Here is a 26,260-nt window from a genome sequence, read left to right as displayed (position 1 = left end):
AAATGCAAGTCAGTGTTAAATTGAAAGTTGTCTTCGAAGGGTGGTTTTGATTTTTGTTTTCAGATGTTCGAGATGAGGATATTTTGCCAACAACATCTGGTGAGTGGGTAAATGTAGATATAAATCATATACTAAAGAACAAAGTGGAAGCTACGATACCAGAAATACGAACAGTGCAAAATAGGTTGTTACCTGGAAGCTCCTCACCCTTGTCTAAGCAAGTCTGAAAAAGTAGAGAACCTAAAATAATCAAAACCAATAGAGCATTGTTGTTTTTTAACAGTCTCCAAAGACGTTTTCTCTGTGAAAACAATTCTCCACTTATGTTTGTTGCGACGATAACGGTTGGAGGATGCGACAACATCAAATCGTTGATGATGTACAATTGGCCTTTAACCAATTGATCTTGAAACTTAGGCACACGATTAGGAAGGACTGAAGCTTGTATAGCACAATCCTAAAACAAAGGCGAAATGAATATGTTAAAATGGAGGTAAATCAAGGGTCAAGAGGAACAATAATAGAGATAATATACATTTTCATCAGGAAGGAGACATTTTCATCAGGAACAATAAATAAGATATTGTTTCTTCGAAAGTCTCGAACTTCCCAAATATGGATGACCCGAACAACAATCCTATTGATACCAGTGTTGTGTGTTTCGTTGGAGGTTGAAGAAAGGGTAGAGTAGGGCGGTATTGTTTTAGTTTTACCCATGCTGTAAGAGAGAGAAGGTTAGTGTCGTCAAAGGTTGTTATTTAAAAAGAAAACTTAATGCAATGGTTGAGGGAGAGTAATCAGAGATTGGAATGAAATGTTAATGACCATGAAATCATAGGTGTTTGGTATTAGTTTCATTACATTATAATTTGGTGGTAAACGTAAAGATGAAAATGAAGGATATACTTCAATGGAATTCTTTAATTACCTTAAAGATTGTAATGAGTAATACTAATAACGTAATCATAATAATGGCTCATATGATTCTAATTGGTAGTGCAGATCTAAACCCCTTTTAAAAAAAATTTGAATTTGATTCCAAACAAATTTTTTTTTTTGACATCAATTCCAAACAATTTGAAAAACGATTTTGGACAAGATTAATGTTACATACTGTCTTTAATTACCTTAAAGATTGTAATAAGTAATACAAATAATGTAATCATAATAATGGTTAATATGATTCTAATTGGTAGTGCAGATCTAAACCCCTTTTTAAAAAAATTTAAATTTGATTCCAAACAATTTGAAAACGATTTTGGACAGGATTAATGTTACATACTGTTCGGAACTTCAAATAGGTGTTCGGGATCTTGACACAGACATTAAACCGGAAATGATTTAGAATTTGGAGGTGGAGTAGGTAGGAGAATTAAACCAAAGAAACTCAATGATTATGAGATCTGTGAAGGTACATCGGAGGTGGTAGCTGCTGGGAACAATGGTTGTGAGAAGGTGAGTACAGGTGAATTCGACATCGTTTGGTTCGTATACTCCTGATGGGTGTAAGGGCTGTCAATTATATTTGTTGGGCTTGTAATTGGTCTTATTTTGTCAAGCCTAATATGAAAACTTAAAAACAATGGCCTTTAAAACTAAGAGAAGACATGTGTCAGTCATATAATAAGTCAGGTGTCATGTTCTAAGCAGAAGTTGAGAAAAACCTTCTCTTATCCAAACAATTTTTTTTTTTTTTGACATCAATTCCAAACAATTTGAAAACGATTTTGGACAAGATTAATGTTACATACTGTCTTTAATTACCTTAAAGATTGTAATAAGTAATACAAATAATGTAATCATAATAATGGTTAATATGATTCTAATTGGTAGTGCAGATCTAAACCCCTTTTTAAAAAAATTTAAATTTGATTCCAAACAATTTGAAAACGATTTTGGACAGGATTAATGTTACATACTGTTTGGAACTTCAAATAGGTGTTTGGGATCTTGACACAGACATTAAACCGGAAATGATTTAGAATTTGGAGGTGGAGTAGGAGAATTAAACCAAAGAAACTTAATGATTATGAGATCTGTGAAGGTACATCGGAGGTGGTAGCTGCTGGGAACAATGGTTGTGAGAAGGTGAGTACAGGTGAATTCGACATCGTTTGGTTCGTATACTCCTGATGGGTGTAAGGACTGTCAATTATATTTGTTGGGCTTGTAATTGGTCTTATTTTATCAAGCCTAATATGAAAACTTAAAAACAATGGCCTTTAAAACTAAGAGAAGACATGTGTCAGTCATATAATAAGCCATGTGTCATGTTCTAAGCAGAAGTTGAGAAAAACCTTCTCTTATTATATAAGATATTGAGTTACAATTATGTAAAATACAATTGTCCTACGATATACCACATGTTAAACACTAAACAAAAAAAACAAATACAACTTAAATTTTTTTTTTTTAGTTACAAAAATATTGTCCCGCGGTATATCGCGGGTTAAAATCTAGTTATTCTTTTATAATTCTAAGGGTCTATTTTCTAAAATTAAGCCGTAAAAAGTAAAAAAGTATAATACTATAATTGGTGATTTTGTTGAACATATCTCTAAAAAATTGTTTATTTGGTTCAAGCCCTTCCTGGCGATGCTGTCTCCCACTTTGACGAAGTTGTGGCTCTGGAATATCCCAAGTTTGGTGGAGCTTCCTTGCTCATTTAAGAATCTCAATCATCTTAAGATGTTGACCATACGAAACTGCAGAAATCTGGAGACTCTGCCCACGGTTGGAATAAACCTCGCATCTCTTGATAACCTTGAATTCAGTGGATGCTCACGGTTGAGGAGCTTTCCTGATATCTCAACCAACATCTTAAGGCTCCATCTAGACGAAACAGGGATTGAAGAGGTTCCTTGGCAGATCGAGAAGTTCTCTAAACTCACTACGCTTAATATGAATCGTTGCAGCAGGCTAAAATGTGTATCCTTACCCATTTCTAAACTGAAACATCTTGAGGAAGCTAACTTTTCAGATTGTGGGACGTTGACTAGCGTTGAATTGAGTGGCTTTCCAAGTGGCACAGTCTCCCAGGAGGAGGCCTCCTCTTCTCTTCCTCGTACGTGTGTCCCCAAAGTTAATCTCAATTTCTGGGACTGCTTCAACTTGGATCCAGAAACTGTCCTTGACCAACAATCAACTATTTTCAAGTCCATGGTATTGCCTGGGGAGGAAGTGCCATCATATTTCACTCACCGTACGACTGGAACCTCCTCCACCTCTCTCCCCAATATCCCTCTACTTCCCACACACCTCTCTCAACCATTCTTCAGATTTAGGGTTTGTGCGGTGGTAACTGCGTTTGATGGAGAACGAGTATCCATCCAGGTAGATAGTTGCTTCAAAAGCATATTTGGGAACAGCGTTAATTCTTCTGGTCAGCCATATAGATTCTTTGATACTCGGAAGGGTACCACTGATCTGTTAATATTTGACTGTCGTATCCCTCTAGACAAAGGTAACTACTACGATCACGTGGATATGAAGATTCATATAAGTGGCTATTTCGAATTCAAAGGATGGGGTATACGACTCTTAGAGGACTGTTCATCAGTGGATAACCGACTTGGTAATCCCAACACTAGTCTTCCACATGTGTCTGAAGCCGAAGAAGGCAATATGCGGACCGGTATCAGTGGCAGAACCAATGTTTATAGGGGTCAATTTTTTCTTATAGAAAATACATAGAAATTTTGTAAGGAAAACAGGGAACCATTGTAGGCTACCATCCAAATGTTTTTTTATATAGACTTATTCATATCTTATAAGTGTGTAACTATTGTTTGTTTGTGGCCAGTGTTACATAGTTTTTCATTCAAAAATTAAAGAAACCATTTGACATATATTTTGTGGTAAACTATTAAGTGAAGTCGGAATTATAGTTTTGAAAGTCGAATTATGTGGTTATCTCTCAAAATAATACTAGGTTCGGACCCGCACATACGTACGAGATTGATTACTCAAATTAAGTTTGCGATCAAGTTTACAATATATTATGTAAGTGTTAGATTATGTTGTAAACGTATTTTTTTGTGAATATTATTAACATTCATAATCTGAACTCGTCGATTTGTTTTTAATTCAGGATAGGGAAAAAATGATCTAATTTGTTTTTTTATTATCATTAATGACACATTAAAAGAATAGTAAGAGAAATGTGATATATTTAAAGTTTAAACCCGTCCCTTCTCTTCGTGTGGACTATCAATTCGTCTCGTCCATACCAAAACTAACAGAAAATCCGTTCCAGGCCAGAACTAAAAGAAAACTCGTCCTTAACCAAAACTAACAAAAAAAACCCGTCCCATCTCGTCTCGTGAATTATCAAACCAGATAAAATCCGCCAAAAGGATTAAAACTTCTCAAATCGGATGACCTAGATTATTTAGCTGGACAAATCTATCTCGTTAAGCCTACTTTGTAATGGTTTTGTACCCGTAGAAAACCCGTCCTGCAAAACACATAAGTGAAGCTTCTCCGTCTATTGCTTTGTAGACTTTTCCCTAATAGGTTTACTCCGTTCTAAAGTAAGAAATGCTTCAAAATCCTTCCTTTCAATTCACTTTAATAGACAACGTGTAACAATATAATCATAGAGCAGAAAAACAATACACTATTATAGTTAATGTATATGTGTACTAACATATAAAAAACAAAAATAAAATAAAAAAGAATGATAAGAGAAAATCGATTAGAAATTTTGATCATTTCACCAGCATTATTATTTTAAAAGTTTTAGTGTTTTACAATCTTGACTTTTATGTTTCACATGTTTCTGAAGAGTTCCAAATCTGAATCACTTAAAAACAATGTAAAAAATAAAAGTTTTGAATCAAAAACTCAAAATTTTCATGCTGAAAAACATTTTTGTGAATGAATGAAATGGAAGAGTTTGATACCTCTTATATAGTGATTAGATTAGCAAGAGTTTCCTAAATATATTGTTTCCGTAAATATCTCAAAATATATAACTAAATTAAATATGTTTACATATATATGTTTAAATTTAATTGCCCGATTTTGATGGTTACAAATTTACCTTTTATAAATTTGAATTTTTAAAATTAGGTGTTTGTAATTGGATAGTTTCATTTAAATGCATTAAATAGTTTAAGTAATTATAGGGATTAATTATCCTTGTAGTTAGTATTATTTAACATTTAAAAAATATTCAAATATTCAAATATTAAATTAGATTTCTATAAATATCTCAAAATGTAGAACCAAAATAGATATGTTTATGTTATATATACAATTCCAAATTTAATTATTTTGCTTTTATAGTAATTATTTTAAACCATTTATAATTAATTTCGTAATTATTGTTTTCATAAATATTAGATTTCGACAATCAGTTATTGTTTACCATTTAATTTCATAATTACCATTTCCAAAAATATCAGATAATTTTTTTATAATTAATTTCGTAATTATTGTTTCCATAAATATTAGATTTGACAATCAGTTATTGTTTACCATTTAATTTCGTAATTATTGTTTCCATAAATATTAGATTTGACAATAAGTTATTGTTTACCATATTTTGTGTGTGTTTTTTATTTTTAATTATATAAGCAATTGGATCTGTTTGGTAACATGGATATATGATATGATTTTATTTTTTTATAATCTCAGTTTTATACTCCCCAATTAATAGTATAGATTTTGTGGGGGTCAAATTTGATTTTGTAGTGGGGTTACAGGGGGTATTAAATTGGTATTTCAGAAGATTTTAAAGTATTCTTAAAATCACTTGTTATTCAATTGATGATTTTAAAAAATTCTTTAAAATTCTATGTTATTCAACTTGAAATTTATATAAAATCACTTAAAATAATTTAACTAATCAAAATTCAACTATATAAGTTTTTAAAATCCATGATTTATTTATTATACAGATTACGTGAAGGATCACTGATATGCTCAAATTTACCCTAGAGCTACTATCTCACATTAAGAGGTCACTGCAGTACTTAAGGGTCAAATTCCACAAGGACTCAAGTCAACATAATAAATTATAGAGTTTTTCAATTATGCTAAACAGATTAAATTGAATTAAATTAAACAATGCAAAATATTAAATAAAAGCTGTTGTAAATTCAGAAGATCAAAAAGCTAGACCTAGGGAATTTCTCAGGAAATTATGAAATATTAAATCAGTCAATTAATTAGGATTCAAGCAATTAAGAACAGATCTAGAACTTTAAACACTTTTGTAAAATAAATCAGTTCCCACTGCAAATATTATCTAGATTTAAAACCAGAAAATCCAAATCTCTTTGTAAAATTCAAGGTTTAAAATCAGTTTTGAAAACAGGTTTAGATTGTTCACAAAATTATTAAATCAAATCTCTCTGCAAGAAATAATTTTGCTCATCAAAAAGTTTTATCAGGAAAATCAATTATATTCTCATATCAATTTATTTTCCTAAGTTATTAATTCTAGGTGATCAATCAAGAATTAATGTGAAGAACAACCTATGATGAAGATCTAGAAAGATAATGAATCCTAAATAAACAGATCTAATAAACCATAAAACCCTATGAAAAACCCTGTACCTAACAAGAGATCTACTCAAACATGATCAATGAAGAACAAAACATAATTCTGAATAATAAGCAATAGATATTAAAAGAATAAAAGGGAGTTCAAGAAATTCTTCTCTACAAAGCATATCTCTCTCTTCAATAGCTCTCAAAAATCTCTCAGGGTTGCAGGAAAATAAAAACTTGCTAGAATAAAACTTAAGGGTTTGTAAAACCTAAAAATACTATTTATATGTCCTAAAACACGTCAGGGACTTGTGTTGCAAATATAGAAAACTTTGGGCAACTTTGTAAAATTTCCAAATTTGTGATTCTTCATCGTCTGAAGAGGGTGTCGACCGATGCTCCTAAGTGGTGTCGATCGATGCCCTTGTTTTGATCCGAGTCCTAATTGATTCTTCAAGATTTATGCTCTAAAACGATCCAAATTGCTCCATTTCGCTCCATCCATGCTAAAATCCTAGAAAACCTGCAAAGACTCCAAAACATCATAGAAAACACATCAAAAGACTCTAAAAGACTCCTTATATCATGGTTAAAAACCACAAAAACCATGATATATCAACTCCCCCAGACTTAGTCTTTGCTTGCCCTCAAGCAAAACATAAGCTTAGACATGTGAAAGAAGTTTGAAAACAGGGAACTCACTCAACTGCATGATGATTCTTATTTGCACTCTTCATTTACCTGACTCAAGAACTTACTTCTTATACTTAACCATGATAAGCATCAACATTTCTTACTCAAATCCCACAATCCTTTGGAGTCTCTGAAATCTCCATTGTCATCTCATTAGTCAATATTAAAGCACAAATAAGGTGAATTCTTACCTTGGGTGTATTGATCAGTGGCATATGGACTCTCTTCAGGCCAAAACATTCTTCTTACGTTCCTCTCCCTTTTCTTACTTCCAAATTTTTTTCTTCCTTTTTTTTTAAATCAAAGGTGTAAGTGAATACCAGGGTCATCGGTAATTTACCTATCCCTCGCTTCCAAGCTTTGTGTGATCATTTGACTCAAGAGTAGAATAATGAGGTCACATGTAATTTACCTACCTCTCTAAACTGATCAAAATCATCTCATCTTTTATTCTCCTCTTTTTTTTTTTCTGAACTTTTTTTTTCTAAAGTACTGAAGGGAAGAGAGAGAGGGGAGACATACTTTGAAAAATTGCATTGCCTTGTATGACCCGAAGAAGAAGTCTAGTCCACTGATTTCCAACCCCAAAGTAAGAGATTAAGTCCGGTTAAAATCCTGATAAAGGTTGAGACAACGTTAGATCAATCAGATATCCATTGAATAAGGGCTTTCAGGATTGTTGATAAGGCTCATAGTCTTTCTAAGCTTCAGTTCTGAGATCAAGCATAAACAAATAATCATTAGAGTGTTAGCCAAATAAGAGAAATCATTAGTCAAGATCATAATTCCCAAAGACAAAAAGAAAATTTTTGAAAAATTTGACTCAAACTTTATGGTTTTGACTGACACAACTGAAACTCAAAAACAAAAACATAGTTAGTAGATAACCTCCCCCAGACTTAAACAACATTGTCCCCAGTGTTATCAAGCCTAAGATTGGGAAAAGAAAAATAAAATAAAAATGAATTGAGTATTGAAAGTATGAACAAAAATCGGATTTACTCATCTGTGATGGTGGTGTCGACCGACACCAGTAGTGGCATCGATCGACACTCTTTGCGTCTGCAGAGAGTCTGCCCAGAAATCCATAGTTAGTTGCAGTTAAATTTGTGTCTCTCTCAATCCTTGGATGTTAGCACTGCTAATAATCACTCAAACACAAGATTAAACGCAACATGATAGATAGAAGTTCATAACTCAAAACTAATTCAAACTGACTCAAAGCAAGAATAAAATGACTCAAGATAGAAAAGAAAAACCTATGAGTGGGTTGCCTCCCACTAAGCGCTTGTTTTCAGTCATTATCTTGACTTTGCTGAAGCTCAAGCATACGGTGGATCAGAACGTGGCAGTGAATGCCTCTGAGTGAATGACCTCTTCATCCAAGGTGGTGTATAAGCTTTAGGTGCATGAGGCTTGCCAAGTATGCGAGGAACAGGACCAGGGTGGGATTTAGGGATGGGAGAGTTTCTTTTAAGCCCTGCAAAATCATTAACAGAAGAAGCAAGCACTCTACGATAATCTCGTGGCTTGGTTAACTGCAAAACAGTTTTTGTACCTTTGAAGTTCTTGTTAGTGATTTGAGGAGGATTAGGTGCAGAAGATGTGTATCTTTGCCTTACCTGAGGACTCTGGAGTGTGGAGTGGGAGATTTTCTGTTTTGCAACAGCTTTCTTACTTGGAGCATCAGTCTTGGAGCTGTTCTGTCTCGGTCGTGGAGGGGTGTCGATCGACACAGTGGTAGTTTTGATCGACACTGAGCCTGTTGCTCGTGTTGCAGCAACCTTCTCAACAGAAGAAGTCTTTCCATCAATAGTAGGAGCTCTCCTCAGCTTATCCATCTCAAAGTTCATACTCAAACCATCCACATTCAGTACTATGTGTCCCTTCTGCACATCTATGACTGCACCAGCTGTAGCCAAGAAAGATCTTCCCAAGATGAGAGGATCTTTAGGCTATGTATCATACTTCAGCACCACAAAGTCAGTGGGAATCATGAAGTGTCCAACCTTAACTGGAATATCCTCTAAAACACCTTCAGGAAATCTTCGGGATCGATCAGCTAGGATAAGAGAAATCTGAGTTGGCTTGAATTCCGTCATCCTAAGTCTCACAGCAACAAAATGTGGCATCAAGTTGATACTAGAACCAAGGTCACAAAGTGAGTGTGCAAACCTTCCTGTGGAGATAGAGCAATCAAGTACAAAGCTTCCAGGATCAGGTAACTTCTCTTCAGTCCTACATTGAATGATTGCACTCACTTCCTTAGAGACAACCACCTCCTGCTTCCTCTCTTTCTTCCTCTGTGAAGGCTGGTTTAACAGAATTGCACTGACATCCTTAGTAAGCAGTGCTCCTTCCTCAGGGCTCAAACCGTTTGATACCATTCTCTTGACATAGCGCTTAAGTGGTGGTGAAAGCTTCACTGCATCAATCAATGGCATCTCAATCATCACCTTGTCCATCATAGCCTTGCATCTAGCTTCCTCAAGCTCCTTCTTAGACCTCCTAGGCTTAGGAAAAGGCACATTTGGTTTGTACACTCTCTCAGCAGCTGGAATCGAAGATTTTGCAGTTTCTGGTTCAGTCCGATATGAGTGTCGATCGACACCCAGGTGGTGTCGATCGACACCATCATCTGAAACCGAGAGATTTGTCGATTTCTCTTCTTTTTCTGCAGAAACAATTTCACCATCATCTTCATCTCTCACTGATATGGCATTGCAAGCATGTCTGGGGTTTGACTCAGTTCTTGCTGGAAGATAACCCTCTTGCCTTTTAACAGACCTAGCAGTCTGTGCAACTTGAATCTCCAGCTTCTTAACATGAACATTCAATGCATCAATCTTTCCATTTAGCTCAGTGTAGACATTGTCAATCTTCCCATTGAATGTCACTGTCAATTGCTCCTGTCCTTGCAAAAGCTGCTCAAGCATGGCTTCCATTCTACTCTCTGAAGAATTCTTAGGAGGAAGAGACTGATAAGATGAGTTCCCATAGGTTCTTGTATAGCCATTGTTCTGTTGCTGCTTCTGGTCACCATTGTAAGGTCTGTTGCCTTGCTGATTACCGAATCTCTGTCCCTGATACCCATCTCCATACACATAATTGACATTCTTCTCTGTATTCTCTGGCTCTGGCTCAAATGGCTCAACTTCAGCAGCAAATTGGACTGACTTCTTTCCCATAAGAAGATTGTGCATTGAATCCAGCTTAGCATTAACAGAAGCTAGCTGGTTTGAATCGAACTCTCCATGCAGTCTCTTTCATTCAGCATCAGCTCTTTTAGTGCTATTGCTAGAAGCCAAATTCTCAATCAAAACTTCAGCATCTTCTGGAAATCTTGTCTTGAAGTTCCCATGACTTGCAGCATCCAAAGCTAACTGATACTTCCAGTCACACCCTCTAAAGAAGATACTCAACAGTTGTACCTTTGAAAAACCATGGTGTGGACAGTCCCTTTGATAAGCTTTGAATCTCACCCAAGCTGCCTTGAAAGCTTCATCTTGTCCTTGCTAGAATGAAGAGATCTTGACTCTCAGCTCATCTGACATTGCATCATCATAGAAATAGTTAAGGAAGGCCACCTTAATTTGTTGCCAAGATGTCAAAGATCCAGCTGCTAACTGTTTTAACCAGTGAGATGCTTCTCCTGCAAGTGAGTTTGGGAAGAGCTTGCAGTAGATGAAGTCTTCAGTCACTCCATTAGCCTTGATACTGGTCACAAGATCCTCAAAGTGCTCAATGTGGTCCAAAAGCTTCTCATGGGGCAGGTTTGAGAAAGGTCTCTGCCCAACTAGTTGAAAGTAAGCTGGTTTCAACTCAAAATCATTCCTCTGGAATGGGGGAGGAATAATAGCAGACCGGTTCTCATACACAAGATCAGCCCGGTTGTAGTCAGCAATGGTCCTGATCAAGTCCCGGTTTTGATCCTGTCTTCGAACTGGATTCTGGATGTGGTTGGCAGCTCCACGTACGTCCGCTGCAGGTGGGTGTCGATCGATGCCACCTGGTTGGTGTCGATCGACACCAAGATTTGGATCATCAACGACACCAGCTTGCTGGTTAACGACAGCCTGCTCGTTGACAACAGGTTCAGCAATCACGTTTCCTTCTGCATCAAGCTTTTGGCCCTGCTCATTGCGCAAGTGGCCCTCTTGATCCCTCAAAGCACCAGCCTCATCACGCATCAGAATGATTGGGTTAACCATCTTCAAAGATTTGGCTGCTTTTCTGTTCTCACGCTCAAGTTTTCCCAACTCTTGGTTTGAAAGTTTCAGAATTGGACCAGTCTTGTTGCTCCTTGTGTTAGGCTTATTAGGCATACACCTGAAACATACAAGAGAAAAGAAAAACAAAAGCGTGTAAGTTTCAAATAAAAATAAAAATTTAGACAAAATCAAAAACTCAAATCTAATGGTAGATCAAAGAGTCCCCGGCAACGGCGCCAAAATTTGATATGCTCAAATTTACCCTAGAGATACTCTCGAATTCCACAAGGACTCAAGTCTACACAATAAATTATAGAGTTTTTCAATTATGCTAAACAGATTAAATTGAATTAAAATAAACAATGAAAAATATTAAATAAAAGCTGTTGTAAATTCAGAAGATCAAAAAGCTAGCCCTAGGGAGTTTCTCAGGAAATTATGAAATATTAAATCAGTCAATTAATTAGGTTTCAGGCAATTAAGAACAGATCTAGAACTCTAAACATTTTTGTAAAATAAATCAGTTCTCACTGCAAATATTATCTAGATTTAAAACCAGAAAATCCAAATCTTTTTGTAAAATTCAAGGTTTAAAATCAGCTTTGAAAACAGCTATAGATTGTTCACAAAATTATTAAATCAAATCTGTTTGCAAGAAATAATTTTGCTCATCAAAAGTTTTTATCAGGAAAATCAATTATATTCTCATATCAATTTATTTTCCTAAGTTATTAATTCTAGGTGATCAATCAAGAATTAATGTGAAGAACAACCTATGATGAAGATCTAGAAAGATAATGAATCCTAAATAAACAGATCTAATAAATCATAAAAACCCTATGAAAAACCCTGAACCTAACAAGAGATCTACTCAGACATGATCAATGAAGAACAAAACATAATTCTGAATAATAAGCAACAAATATTAAAAGAGTAAAAGGGAGTTCAAGAAATTTTTCTCTACTAAGCAGATCTCTCTCTCCAATAGCTCTCAAAAATCTCTCAGGGTTGCAGGAAAATAAAAACTTGCTAGAATAAAACTTAAGGGTTTGTAAAACCTAAAAATACTATTTATATGTCCTAAAACACGTCAGGGACTTGTGTTGCAAATATGGAAAACTTTGGGCAACTTTGTAAAATTTCCAAATTTGTGATTCTTCATCGTCTGAAGAGGGTGTCGACCGATGCTCCTAAGTGGTGACGATTGATGCCCTTATTTTGATCCGAGTCCAAATTGATTTTTCGAGATTTATGCTCCAAAACGATCCAAATTGGTCCATTTCTTAAGACACCTCTGCTTTGCTCGGCCTTTGATCAAGGGCATGCAGAGAGCCTACAATTTCTCCCCAGCTGGAGAGACTTTTTCAGGTAAACTATCTTATTTTAGTTTGATGGCCACATTCATTTGTGACAGAGAGCATAACAAGAAAGACACATGAGTAACAACAGTTACAGGATTTGGAGCATCACTATTCACTAGTGCAGCGATGATTAAGACATCAAATTGGAAACTATCGTCAAGTTGCCTCTGAAAATTCTGAGAAACAATTAATAGTAAAACTGACTAAGCGAAGACCTCGAATGGAAAATAACCCAACGTGTTTTCTTCGATAAATTATCTATATATACATTTTTGAAGATATTTAGCAAATAAATCATAAAGTTAGAATTTATTTACAAGCATGTCATTGATATTAATTATTAATTTGTTTTTCATTTGATTAATTAATATTAAGTTTTGATTTTGGAAAACAAAATTTCCCTCGTAAAAAAAATTTTCAAAACAATAGCAATAACTCCCTTTAACATTTAATTATTAAGTTTATAATTAATTTTATTATATTAAGTTTCCAATTTCACAAAACAATAAGAATTAATTCTATAAACACACAATATTTTTCTTCTATAAATTATTACTTATTTAATTGTATGTTATAGTTCCTATAATATAAAAATAATAAATCTCAAACAAAATATTTTCTCCACTAAATAATATATATATATATATATATATTTGTAAGGTTATACATTTAAAAAATACAAATTAAATATTAATTATTAATATAATTAATCTACAAAACAAATAAGATTGTATTTTTATGAAAAAATTGCCTTGCGGTGTAGGTGAATATCTAGATTTTTGAAAAAAGAAAAATCATTTATAATTGTGTGGCTGTGATTAAGTCAAATTAGCTGCTCACTACTCTATGTTAATTCACCAAGTTAGACGACCTTGCTACTTCTCTGCTTTCCTTCTTACAGTCTCAAACTCCAAAGTCTTTTATTCTTAGTTTTCTGCTCTCACTCACTCTATCTATGGCATCTTCATCTTCTTCTCGAAATAATTGGCTATATGATGTTTTCTTGAGCTTCAGAGGGGAAGACGTCCGAGTAACTTTCCGTAGCCACTTTCTCAAGGAGCTCGATCGGAAACTGATCACTGCTTTCAGAGACAATGAGATCGAGAGAGGTCACTCTCTCTGGCCCGATCTTTTACAAGCCATCAAGAATTCGAGGATCGCTGTGGTCTTTTTCTCCAAAAACTACGCTTCTTCAAGCTGGTGTCTTAACGAACTGCTGGAGATTGTGAACTGCAAAGATAAAATAATCATACCAGTTTTCTACTGTTTGGATCCTTCCCAAGTGAGGCATCAAATCGGTGACTTTGGAAAGATCTTCGAAAAGACTTGCAAGAGACAAACAGAGGAAGTGAAAAATCAATGGAAGAAAGCGTTGACTGATGTAGCTAATATGCTTGGATTTGATTCTGTGAGATGGTATGATTTCTTATAATTCATTAATATATTGGTATAGTTTTATATTTGTTACATTATCTTTTTTCACCTTATATTTAGGGATGACGAAGCAAAAATGATTGAAGAAATAGCCAATGATGTTTTGCGTAAACTGCTTTTAACTTCATCCAATGATTTTGAAAATTTTGTTGGTATCGAGGATCATATTGCAAATATGAGTGAATTGTTGGAACTGGAATCTGAGAAAGTGAAGATGGTTGGTATATGGGGTTCCTCCGGGATTGGTAAGACTACTATCGCAAGAGCTCTGTTTAACCAACTTTCTCGGAATTTCCAAGTTAGCAAATACATAGATAGATCTTTTGTATATAAGAGTAGAGAAATTTATAGTAAAGCCAATCCGGACGACCACAACATGAAGTTACATTTACAAAAGAGTTTCCTCTCTGAAGTTCTGAGGATGCATGAGATAAAGATAGATCATCTAGGTGTACTAGGAGAGAGGCTACAACACCAAAAAGTTCTTATCATCATTGATGATTTGGATGATCTAATGGTACTAGATACATTGGTGGGTCAAACTCAATGGTTTGGAAGTGGGAGTAGAATCATTGTGGTTACAGATAATAGGTCTTTATTAAAGGCTCATGGGATTGGTCATATTTATGAAGTTAGTCTCCCAAATGAAGAGCACGCTCTTGCCATGTTATGTCACTCTGCTTTCAGGAAAGCCTCTCCACCTGAAGGTTTTGGGAAGCTTGTAGTTCAAGTTGTAAAACATGTCGGTAGCCTTCCTTTGGGTCTAAACGTTTTGGGTTCGTATCTGAGGGGGAGGGATAAGGATTACTGGATGGATATGCTGCCAAGGCTTGAGAATGGTTTAGATGATAAGATTGAGAAAATACTAAGAATCAGCTATGATGGGTTAGGTAGCGCAGAAGATCAAGCGATATTTCGTCATATCGCATGTCTTTTCAATCATATGGAAGTCACAACCATCGAGTCGTTGCTCGCAGATAGTAAATTTGGTGTTACTGTTGGGCTGAAAAACCTGATTGATAAGTCCATCATTCATGTCAGATGGGGTCATGTGGAGATGCACCGTTTGCTACAAGAAATGGGCAGAAAAATTGTTCGCACACAGTCTCTTGACAAGCCTGGAAAACGAGAATTTCTGGTTGATCCAGATGATATTTGTGATGTACTCAGTGAAGGCATTGTAAGTTCTTTTTTTCTTTTTTTATGGTCCTTTCATAACTCAGTATATGAGGTTAAGATGAATGCCATTTGATAAACTATGAATTATTGTATGGTTTTGTTTCACTTTCTCATTATAATATTTTCTTTTTCAGGATACTCGAAATGTATTAGGTATATCATTGGATACAAGTAAGATTGATGATCAGTTGCTTGTACATGAGAGAGCCTTCAAAGGGCTGCGAAAACTTCGTTTCTTAAAAATTGATACCAATATCTTGAGAGAAGACGACAGACTATACTTGCCTGAAAGTTTTAACTATTTGCCCCCTACTCTAAAACTATTGTGCTGGTCGGAATTTCCAATGAGATGTATGCCTTCTCATTTCCGTCCTGAACACCTTGTCAAGATCAAAATGCCGAATAGCAAGCTATGTAAGCTGTGGGAAGGAGTTGTGCCTGTGGTAAGTTTTGAGAATAATATATTTCTTACGTTATTATTAACGAGGCAGGTCATAGCGTTTGGATGACAACAACGTGTGTTATTTATACTGACCTTTGTGTTTTTAATTGTTGTTGAATACAGTCACTTACAAATCTAAAGGAAATGGATCTGGATGGATCAGTCAACCTGAAAGAAATTCCAGACCTTACCATGGCTACTAATCTCGTGACACTTAATCTTATGTCTTGCAAGAGTTTGGTGGAGCTTCCTTCCTCAATACGTAATCTCAATAAACTGTTGAAACTGAACATGGAGTTCTGCAAAAGTCTGAAAACTCTTCCAACTGGATTCAACCTCAAATCTCTCGACCTCCTCAACTTTAACTATTGCTCGGAGTTGAGGACTTTTCCCGAATTCTCAACCAACATCTCTGATCTCTACATGAATGGAACAAACATTGAAGAGCTCCCTGCTAATAATATACATCTCGAGAATCTTGATAATCTTTGCATATCAAAAAAAGATAGTGATGGAAAGCAATGGGAAGGAGCGAAGGTATAGTTCTAAACTTAACGTTTTCTCTATTGATTAGGCTTTAGGTGAATCGAAAGTTCAAAACTTAAAATCGATTGCAGAGAAGATTACTCAAAAATAATATGAAACTTCATAATGTACTAGTTTTTTTGTTTGTTTGTTAAAGTTCATAATACTAGTAATGTAAAAGTAAAAAGTATTATCGGTGATTTTGTTTAACATCTCAAAATTGTTAATTTGGTTAAGCAACTTAGGGCCTTACTGGCGAAGTTGTCTCCCACTTTGACGTGCTTGCAGCTCAGGAATATCCCAAGTTTGGTGGAGCTTCCTTCCTCATTTCAGAATCTTAATCAACTGGAGTTCTTGGACCTCGCAAACTGTAGGAATCTGGAGACTCTCCCCACAGGAATCAACCTCCAATCTCTCGAGACACTAAATTTCAATGGATGCTCACGGTTGAAGAGCTTTCCTGACATCTCAACCAACATCTTGTGTCTCGATCTTGAGAGAACAGGGATTGAAGAGGTTCCTTGGTGGATGGAGAAATTCTCTAATCTCACTACGCTAAATATGAAAGGTTGCAGAAGGCTAAAATGTGTATCCATACGCATTTCGAAACTGAAACATCTCAAGATACTTGAATTTAAAGATTGTGGGGACTTGGCTAGAGTTGATTTGAGTGGCTATCCAAGTGATGCAGTTTCTGAGGAGGCCTCCTCTTCTCTTCCTAGAGTAGATTTCAGGGGCTGCTTCAACTTGGATCCAGAAACTGTCCTTCACCACCAACAATCAATTCTTTTCAACTACATCTTATTCCCAGGGGAAGAACAAGTGCCATCATATTTCACTCACCGTACTACTGGAGTCTCCTCTCTGACCATTCCTCTACTTCACGTCCCTCTCTCCCAACCCTTCTTCAGGTTTAGAGTTGGCGCAGTGGTAAATAATGTTAAGCATGGAAAAAAGATGGACGTGAAGTGTGAGTTCAAAGACAGATTAGGGAAGAGCTTTCACGTTGGCTCTGATTTCCATATTTATACACTTTTCACGAAAACTCAAAAGGGTAGTCAATTGTTAATTATATTGGACTGTCGTATCCCTCTAAACGAAGGTAATGCTCCTCTAGCTCAAGGGAACTACTACGATCACGTCGTTATGAATATTCATATAGGTAGTGGAGGTTGGAGATCTACGTTTGAATTAAAAGAATGGGGTATACGACTCTTAGAGGACTGTTCAGCACCGGAGAACCGACTTGGTAATCTAAATAGTACTCTTCCACATGTTTCTGAAGCCGAAGAAGGCGATATGGAGTATACACCTCTTCAAGCACTTGTTAATGAGACTGAACACATTGAAGAGTCTGGAGATAACAATGTAGAGACAGAGAGAAGCGCGAAGCGAATGAGGGTAAGCATTAATTGAACATAAGGACTATTCATCTCTGAATTCTTTTTGTATAATTGACAACTGGATTACTCTTCTCTACATGTTTGTGTAGACGAATTGAAGACAATATGGGGTATACGCCTTTTCAAGAACTTACTGAGAAGCAGGAAGTGAATGCGTGTAAGCATTTAGAATGAACTGAACACAAATCGTGAATGCTACAATGATTTGCTTCGCCGGTTATAATGGAACAATAAGATCAAAGGAGGACATGCAGCGAGACACTCTTCAGTATCTTATTATAGTTCCACATAGCATAGGTGGAGCATCTTAATTAGGAATATTTTCAATAATTTTTGCCACCGATAAAGAGTTGGTTTTCAGTGGGTGATTTCATGAGGCTGAAACTGAATATAACATAACATATATCACACCATTTTTTTTTTTTTGTGATCAATTTGATTGCAATTCTCAAATCTGCTGCATTATACTCTGTACCTGAACTGGAAGGATGAATTTCCAGTAGAGCAATTCAGTGTCACAATCTCTGCAGCAATAATTGAAGTATTTGAACGAGTGTTTGGGCAGCACATGAGGACACACAGGCTTGACGACATTTCTATTGCAGATATAGAGACTGTTTGTCAACAACAATGGAGTTGGCGCTTCTCGTTACTCTGCAGATGAGATTATGGCTCTCCTAGAGGTAAATCACAAATTAATGAAAAAGCTTTCTCATTCTTTTGCTTTTTATTCAATTTCTTCATAACTTAGTACTCTATTGTGGATTATATATGCAGAAACTGTAAGATGATAACAAAGTGATGATCAGCGATGGCAAAGTTCACATAATTTGATCATGAAGAAATCCATCATCATCATCATTATGATATTAGAGTTCTAAAATAGTGTAGTAGGAGAAGAGAACTCTTGGAAACCAATCTATCATTTTTTTTATTCATACATTCCAAGTTATAAGTTCTGCATTTATGAAGGGATGATGAATGCTTAAGAAACGCATCTGATTACAAAATTGTGGAATGATACACAGCAGAACAGTTTAGCAAGGCATGTCCCAAGAATGAAATACTTCCATTATCCAGTGTTATTTATTGGCTATCCTCTTAACCCAATGGTAAAAAGACATTTGTGATCATCCCTAAAGCCCTTATTCCCAATGTTTTAACCTTACGTTTGCTTTATCACGACCTTGAACTCTCTAGTCTAAAAGATTCATGTTTTTCCTTTTGGTCTCTGGAACTTTCTTTTTCCAAACCGTGATTGTGTTGTCCATGAATCATGATGGATTCTAAAATCTGATTTCTAAAGTTAAATTTATAATCTGCTAAAATTCCACAAAGATGGATAGAAATCGGCTTTGGTATACAGAGTAATTCAACAAAATCTGTGATGTTAGCTTGTTGCACACGTTTCTCTGTCAGCCCTGATTCTAGAATCAATAGGATGGTCAAAAAAATTGAATTACTGAATAAATTTTACGTAGTTAGGATCATAGATGTTTCTGCTTCAGACTGTAGCTTCTCAGAGAAATGTTAAGGCCATGAGCAAGGGAAACATGTTCTTTGTTCGATATGGAAAAATCTTAAATACGATTATAAAGTGAGACCGTGTCTTTCTTTGCTGTATAGTAATTCCTCAATTACTCACGAGCAAGTTGCTAAGCTTAAGAAATCTTTGAAAAGTCTTAAGAAGGAATGAAGATTGAATGACTCCACCAGCCAATAAATGTTATTTTGGAAACAAAGACCCAGAAAGGATAAGACTTAAGATTTAAGAGGCTATGACACATTTGTTCTGAGACATCAAATTGGAAACATCAGTCAAGTTGCGTCTGAAAAGTCTGAGAACCTTCGGCCGTCAGTCTTTAAAGCAGACGTACTAGTGTAAAAGATTAGACTTGTGTGGCAGTGATTAAGTCAAGCTAGCAAGAGAAATGTCCGAGAACCAATAGTGATATTGCTACTCAGATGCAATGTTAATGTCTTATATAAACGTCTCACTACTTAGATCTTATATTATCAATCTCCAAAATCTTGGCTCTTAGTTTCCTCCTCCCATTCTCTCTCTATGGCATCTTCATCTGCTCCTCGCAATTGGTTATATGATGTTTTCTTGAGCTTCAGAGGGGAAGACGTCCGCGTTACTTTTCGTAGCCACTTTCTCAAGGAGCTCGACCGCAAACTGATCACTGCTTTTAAAGACAATGAGATCGAGCGAAGCAAATCTCTCTCGCCAGAGCTTGTACAAGCAATAAAGAATTCGAGGATCGCTGTGGTAGTTTTCTCCAAAAACTACGCTTCTTCAAGCTGGTGTCTTAACGAGCTGCTGGAGATTGTGAACTGCAAAGATAAAATCGTCATACCAGTTTTCTACGGTTTGGATCCTTCCCATGTGAGGTATCAGACCGGTGAATTTGGAAGGATCTTTAAAAAGACTTGCAAGAGACATACAGAGAAAGTGGGAAATCAATGGAAGGAAGCGTTGGCTGATGTAGCTAGTAGGCTTGGATTTGATTCTGCGAGATGGTATTATTTTTATGATTATTCGATTCGTTGCTAATTCATTAATGTGCTTAAATTAGACACATGTTGAAATACGATTTGATACATGTTGAAATAAAATGGTTACTTTTCACCTTATTAGGGATAACGAAGCAAAAATGATTGAAGTAATAGCCAATGATGTTTCGGGTAAACTGCTTCCAACTACATGGGAGGATTCTGAAGACCTTGTTGGCATTGGAGATCACATGGAAAAGATGAGTGGATTGTTGGAACTAGAATCTATGAAAGTGAAGATGGTTGGTATATGGGGTTCCTCCGGGATTGGTAAGACTACTATCGCAAGAGCTCTGTTTAACCGGATTTCTAGTCGGTTCCAAGGTAGCATTTTCATAGATAGGGCTTTCGTGTCTAGGTGTATGGAAAATTATGGTAGGGCCAATCCAGATGATTGGAACATGAAGTTGCATTTACAAAGAAACTTCCTATCTGTAATTTTGGAGAAAAAGGACGTTAAGATAGATCATCTAGGTGCAGTGGGAGAGAGGCTCAAACAAAAAAAAGTTCTTATAGTTATTGATGATTTGGATGATCTCGTCGTCTTAGATGTTTTGGCGGGCAAAACAGAATGGTTTGGAAGTGGGAGTAGAATCATTGTAGCAACAAATGATAAACATCTTTTGATGGCCCATCGGATTGACCAGATTTATGAGGTTCATCTCCCATCTGAAGGTCACGCTCATCAGATGTTTTGTCAATCTGCTTTCAGGAAAGACTCTCCACCTGAAGGTTTTGGGAAGCTTGTAGTTAAAGTTGCAAGACAAGCGGGTAAACTTCCTTTGGGTCTAAATGTTTTGGGTTCGTATTTGCGAGGGAGGGATAAGGATTACTGGATGGATATGTTGCCAAGGCTTCAAAGTAATCTAGATGGTAAAATTGAGAAGACACTGAGATTCAGCTATGATGGGTTAGATAGCGAAAAGGATAAAGCTATATTTCGTCATATCACATGTCTTTTCAATGATGTGGACGTCACAGACATCAAGTTGTTGCTCGCAGATAGTAACTTAGATGTTAATATTGGGCTGAAACATCTAGTTGAGAAGTCCCTCGTTCATGTTAGAAGGGGTAAAGTGGAGATGCAACGCTTGCTACAAGATATGGGTAGAAATATTGTGCGCATACAGTCCGAGCCTGGGAAACGAGAATTTTTGGTGGATTCAAAAGATATATGTCATGTACTCAATGCAGGCACTGTAAGTTTTATTTTATTTATTTATTTATAAAGTGCTCGTTTCATTACTCAATAAGACTAGAATGCCATCTGATCATAAACGATGAATTGTATGGGTTTGTCTCTTTCTCATTAATATCATATGCATATTTTTCAGGGTACTGAAAAGGTTTTAGGTATATCACAACTGGATGAAAATGGTTTAGGTATATCACAACTGGATACAAGTGAGTTTCATCTTTCTGAGAACAAAAAGTTGGATGTACATGAGAGTGCCTTCAAAGGGATGCCTAATCTCCGTTTCTTAGAAATTAATGGGCGGATGGAATTGCACTTACCTGAAAGTTTCGACTATTTGCCCCCTAAACTCAAACTATTGTGCTGGCCCAATTTTCCAATGAGATGCATGCCTTCTAGTTTTCGTCCCGAAAACCTTATCAAGCTCAAAATGCAGGAGAGCAAACTACATAAGCTGTGGGAAGGAGTTGTGGTAAGTTTCGAGAGTAATTTCTTTTGTTATTTATCAGAATGATCACAATGCTTGTTATTTTAGTTTTTTTGTTAATATCTTCTGAGCTCTGTGTTTAATTGTTGTTACGTACAGTCGCTTGCATATCTAAAAGAAATGGATCTGTCAGGATCATCAGACCTGAAAGAAATTCCAGATCTTTCCATGGCTACAAATCTTGAGACACTTAATCTTGAGGATTGCGAGAGTTTGGTGGAGCTTACTTCCTCTATACGTAATCTCAATAAACTGTTGGAATTATTCATGAGATCGTGCACTAGTCTGGAAATTATTCCAACCGGCTTCAACCTTAAATCTCTCGATTACATCAATTTCGATGGATGCTCAAAGTTGAGGACTTTTCCCGAATTCTCAACCAACATCTCAGCTCTCTCTCTGTTAGATACAAACATTGAAGAGTTCCCTTCTAATTTACATCTCGAGAATCTTTCAGAGCTTAATATATCGAGTGATGGGAAACAATGGGAAGGAGTGAAGGTATGTACATATGTCGTTCTATTTTTGTTAAATAGTGCTATTTTAATGTGTTAAATAGTGTTATTTTTGGAAATTTATGAAATGTGTGCTATAATTGTCTCGTAAAACTTGGTTTAGTGCTATTTTAGGGTATTTCTCTTTTAACATTTCTGAAATATATATTTGACGTATAACAATCTCTAAAAACTTAATTGTTGATTTGGTTCAGCCGCTTACGCCCTTTCTGTCGATGCTGTCTCCCACTTTGAAGTATTTGAGTCTCAGCGATATCCCAAGTTTGGTGGAGCTTCCTTGCTCATTTCAGAATCTCAATCAACTGAAGAGATTGACCATCACAAACTGCACAGATCTGGAGACTCTCCCCACAGGAATCAACCTCGAATCTCTCGAATACCTTTGTTTCAATTTATGCTCACGGTTGAGGAGCTTTCCTGATATCTCAACCAACATCTCAAGGCTCGATCTAGTAGACACAGGGATTGAAGAGGTTTCTTGGTGGATCGAGAAATTCACTAAACTCACTGAGCTAAGAATGGGATATTGCAGCATGCTAAAATCTGTATCCATGAACATTTCTAACATGAAACAACTTAAGAAAGCTAACTTTTCAGATTGTGAGGCATTGACTAGAGTTGATTTAAGTGGCTATCCAAGTGGGATGGTGGAGATGATGGAAGCCTCCTCTTGTCTTCTTCCTCATAATTGTGTCCCCAAAGTTGAACTCAATTTAATGGGCTGCTTCATCTTGGATCCAGTAACTGTCCTTCACCAACAATCATTTACTTTCAACTCCATGAGATTTTCAGCGGTAGAACAAGAAGTGCCATCATATTTCAAGCACCGTACTAGTGGAAGCTCCTCTCTGACCATTCCTCTACTTCACGTCCCTCTCTCCCAACCCTTCTTCATGATCAGAATTAGAGTTGGCGTATTGACAACTAATATTCGGGAGCGAGTACATATCATGGTAAAGTCTGAGTTCAAAGACAGATTTGGGAACAGCCTTGATTGTGACAGAAGTGATTTTGTAGTTCCTGTTTATTACCCGGATAGGAAGGTAGACGACTTAACTATATTGGACTATTGTATCCCTTTAAAGGAAGATAATGCTCTACCTCAAGGGAACTACGATCATGTGGCTATCCGGATTAGGCAAACTAAAGGTAAAAATATCCGTATAAAAGGCTGGGGTGTACAGCTGTTAGATGATTGTTCATCACCGGAGAACCGACTTGGTAATCCAGACACTACTCTTCCACATGTTTCTGAAGCTGAAGAAAGACTTGTGCAGTTTCGAACTTTCGACCTTCTAAAGAGTGGGTTACGCTTTAATCGGTGGTTTCATACCATGCTGTTCAGTTTCTTTTTTTATTCTCTTTGTGTTTATATTATAAGCTGGGCTTACCATTGGTCAAGTTAGATATTGTAATGAAATGTGAAATGTGTTTTGTTGCAGCTTCATCTTGTACATTAAGACAAAAAATTATGTTCATGCCAAATGAGCTAGGTTTGCTATGTTTTGCAGTAACATGTTCACAAAAGCTTTATCTTTGTTAAGATGAAAGATGAAAAATGCTCAAGATAATACTTTGTTGATGAGAATGGACTTTTCCAGACCGGGAGTTTTAAGACAGCATGTCCGACCACTGCAGAGCAGTTTTCCTCGCACCTGTTCAGCCCGTTTGTTGACGTAGAATGCTTCACATGTCCAAGGTGAAGTGGTCTTCTCAATGAGGTCTTCTTTCTGGAGTTGGTCAATCTCTTCGAGTGCAAGATTATAGTGATCTGGGTTCATTCCTGGGTGACTTGCTTTAGTTGGGTTGATATCTTCATTCTTCTTGAAGAGTAAAGATATGAAGAAATCTGGATTCTTCCACAAAGGAGATGAGCATTTTGTGAGAAGCTCCGAATGAGAGGTGGCGCAAGACGTCTTTGCAATTTTGTCTTTTAGGGGATTAAGTATCTCCATAGGGTATAGATGAGACACCGTTGTCCAAGGTAGCAGCTGATTTTTGTGCTTGAGACCTTTCGGGTGCCACGAAACTCTCCGAAGACTATGAAGGATAGCAAATCCAAGTATAAAGTCCTTTCCAGGGAGTTCCGAACCATATACTTTGGATTTAATCATGTATCCGGGGAAAAGTTGGATGTAAATTGGCTTGCTGATAAGAGAGATATAGAATATTTGGCCGTTGGCTGCTTTGAAAGCGACTGAACATGGATTCCAATGTGAGGCTGGGAGGAGATCTGGTTTGATGATGGATGAGGCAGCTCCAGTGTCAAAATAGGCAATGACCGGTATTGGTTTATCATACTTGTTTGGGAAGATGTAGATCTTGGCATTTGGAGATAGTTGGGTTAGATACACCAATTCTTCTTGATGTGATTGCTCTACTTTGCAGAAATCGAATGTGTAGAGGTCAAACAACATGAATTGGTCGTCTTTATCGCTTTCATCTCCAGTATCCTCTTCTGAAGATTCATCTTCAAACTCCATACCCATCGCAAGAACTGTATCATCAGTTGGTTCATCATCAAGGGAAAAGATGGATTCAATATCCGAGTCGTCAATATCTTCAACTTGTGCTAAGTAGCCAAGGAGGTTGTCTCTTTTTTTCTTGTTAGGACACTGTTTCGCATAATGTCCCTTCTTCTTGCAGATGTAACATCTGTCTGATTTTTTGAAACCTCTTTGAGTTTTCTTCCTGAAGAATTTCCATTTCTTTCTAGAAGATAACTTTGGATATTTCTTCTACCACTTGCTTCTATAGCCCTTTTCTTTTCCATGACTTGTAGAACAATGGCATTTCTTGTCTCTGCATTTGATACTGAGTTCCGGCCGATCACATGCTTTTCGTAGAAGCTTTCCTTGTTCTTGAAGCTGTTTGAAAAACTTCTGGTGGTTGCATAGCTTTTCAAGGGCTGCCAGAGAAATTTGATATATTTCTCCGAGTGAAGCTTGGTTGAGAGGCATATTCTTGAGAGACAATACCCTTGACGTTTCATTTCCAAGTGGTTCTGGAAGTGAATTCAGTTACGCCTGTTTGAGGTTGACGTCATCTATCCCATTTAGGGCATAAAATCTCTTTGACATCCGCTCATAATGTCTTTCAAGATCCTTCCTCTTGAAGGAACATCATCTCATGCTAAGATATTCTTCTCTTGCCTGGATAGTATAGTGATCCCATGTCCCGAGAAATTCATTATGGATGTGTCCCACCAAAGCATCGATTGTTGGAGATTGTCGGATTTGTAATTGTCGATATTGACCTAGGCTTATCCACCATTGCCTGAGACGTCCTTGGAATTTGGCCACCAATTTATCAATCAATGTAGGCAAAGTAGCTCCTGGGTTGAGTTGTTGTTCTGTTAGCCATGCATGCATCTCATATACTTTGTCACGCCATTTTGAAGGGGGAACATCATCAAAAGAGAAACCCTTATGTGGTTCTGCACTAAACCGCGGATTTCCTTCTGTCTGATATCGTCCAGTTTCTTGAGTTTCTTCATATACGTCTCCACCTTCACTCTCTATGTCTTCTTCAACCACAGCAGGTGAAGCCATCATAAAATGTGGGATCATGACCTCATCATTCTCATCTTTTAATGTTGTTGGTGCCTTATTCATCTTACTTTCTTGAGAAAGTCTTTTTTTCTTGTTTTGCGACCTTCTCGAGAAAAACAGTGATTGGATTAGCGTGCTCCACCATGAATTGCATTTTGCTGGCTTCGGGTTGGTCTTGAGATTTTGATGTCTCGTTCAAAGGTTTGGGTG

At 36.5% G+C, this 26,260-nt stretch overlaps 2 protein-coding genes, 1 non-coding gene and 1 pseudogene across 7 annotated transcripts; all 4 read left to right on the top strand.

Annotated features, from left to right (window-relative positions):
• Window positions 1-2,583: 2,583 nt before the first annotated feature.
• On the top strand, window positions 2,584-3,693 carry LOC147919822 (protein VARIATION IN COMPOUND TRIGGERED ROOT growth response pseudogene; annotated as a pseudogene).
• Window positions 3,694-10,629: 6,936 nt separating this feature from the next.
• LOC147919821 (small nucleolar RNA R71) lies at window positions 10,630-10,736 on the top strand. Its single transcript, XR_015594299.1, has one exon. It is a non-coding gene; the product is annotated as a small nucleolar RNA R71 (small nucleolar RNA).
• A 2,809-nt stretch (window positions 10,737-13,545) lies between these two features.
• On the top strand, window positions 13,546-18,790 carry LOC104773145 (protein VARIATION IN COMPOUND TRIGGERED ROOT growth response). Of its 4 annotated transcripts, none has more exons than XR_015593753.1 (7): window positions 13,546-14,179; window positions 14,258-15,377; window positions 15,511-15,819; window positions 15,942-16,355; window positions 16,581-17,744; window positions 17,836-18,429; window positions 18,524-18,790. XR_015593753.1 is itself a non-coding variant. In XM_087506184.1 (5 exons), exons 1-5 carry the CDS (start codon window positions 13,719-13,721, stop codon window positions 17,757-17,759), a joined length of 3,483 nt encoding a protein of 1,160 aa, XP_087362310.1. In that variant the 5' UTR covers window positions 13,552-13,718; the 3' UTR covers window positions 17,760-17,845. The 4 variants fall into 4 exon arrangements, 1 of the variants encoding a protein (XP_087362310.1); XR_015593754.1 differs by having other exon boundaries at window positions 13,552-14,179; window positions 16,632-17,744; XR_015593755.1 differs by having other exon boundaries at window positions 13,552-14,179; window positions 16,589-17,744.
• Window positions 18,791-19,498: 708 nt separating this feature from the next.
• LOC104773146 (protein VARIATION IN COMPOUND TRIGGERED ROOT growth response) lies at window positions 19,499-23,940 on the top strand. Of its 2 annotated transcripts, XM_087506183.1 has the most exons (6): window positions 19,499-20,269; window positions 20,388-20,572; window positions 21,015-21,501; window positions 21,637-21,969; window positions 22,084-22,485; window positions 22,694-23,940. In XM_087506183.1, exons 2-6 carry the CDS (start codon window positions 20,553-20,555, stop codon window positions 23,903-23,905), a joined length of 2,454 nt encoding a protein of 817 aa, XP_087362309.1. In that variant the 5' UTR covers window positions 19,499-20,269; window positions 20,388-20,552; the 3' UTR covers window positions 23,906-23,940. The 2 variants fall into 2 exon arrangements, with proteins under 2 accessions (XP_087362309.1, XP_010496021.2); XM_010497719.3 differs by having other exon boundaries at window positions 19,503-20,269; window positions 20,388-21,501.
• Window positions 23,941-26,260: the final 2,320 nt, after the last annotated feature.

This window comes from Camelina sativa, chromosome 20 (assembly GCF_030686135.1).
Source record: "Camelina sativa cultivar CO46 ecotype springtype chromosome 20, ASM3068613v1".
NCBI lineage: Eukaryota > Viridiplantae > Streptophyta > Magnoliopsida > Brassicales > Brassicaceae > Camelina > Camelina sativa.
The sequence above is the reverse complement of the archived record's forward strand: the minus strand, read 5'-3'. Positions and strand labels throughout refer to the sequence as shown.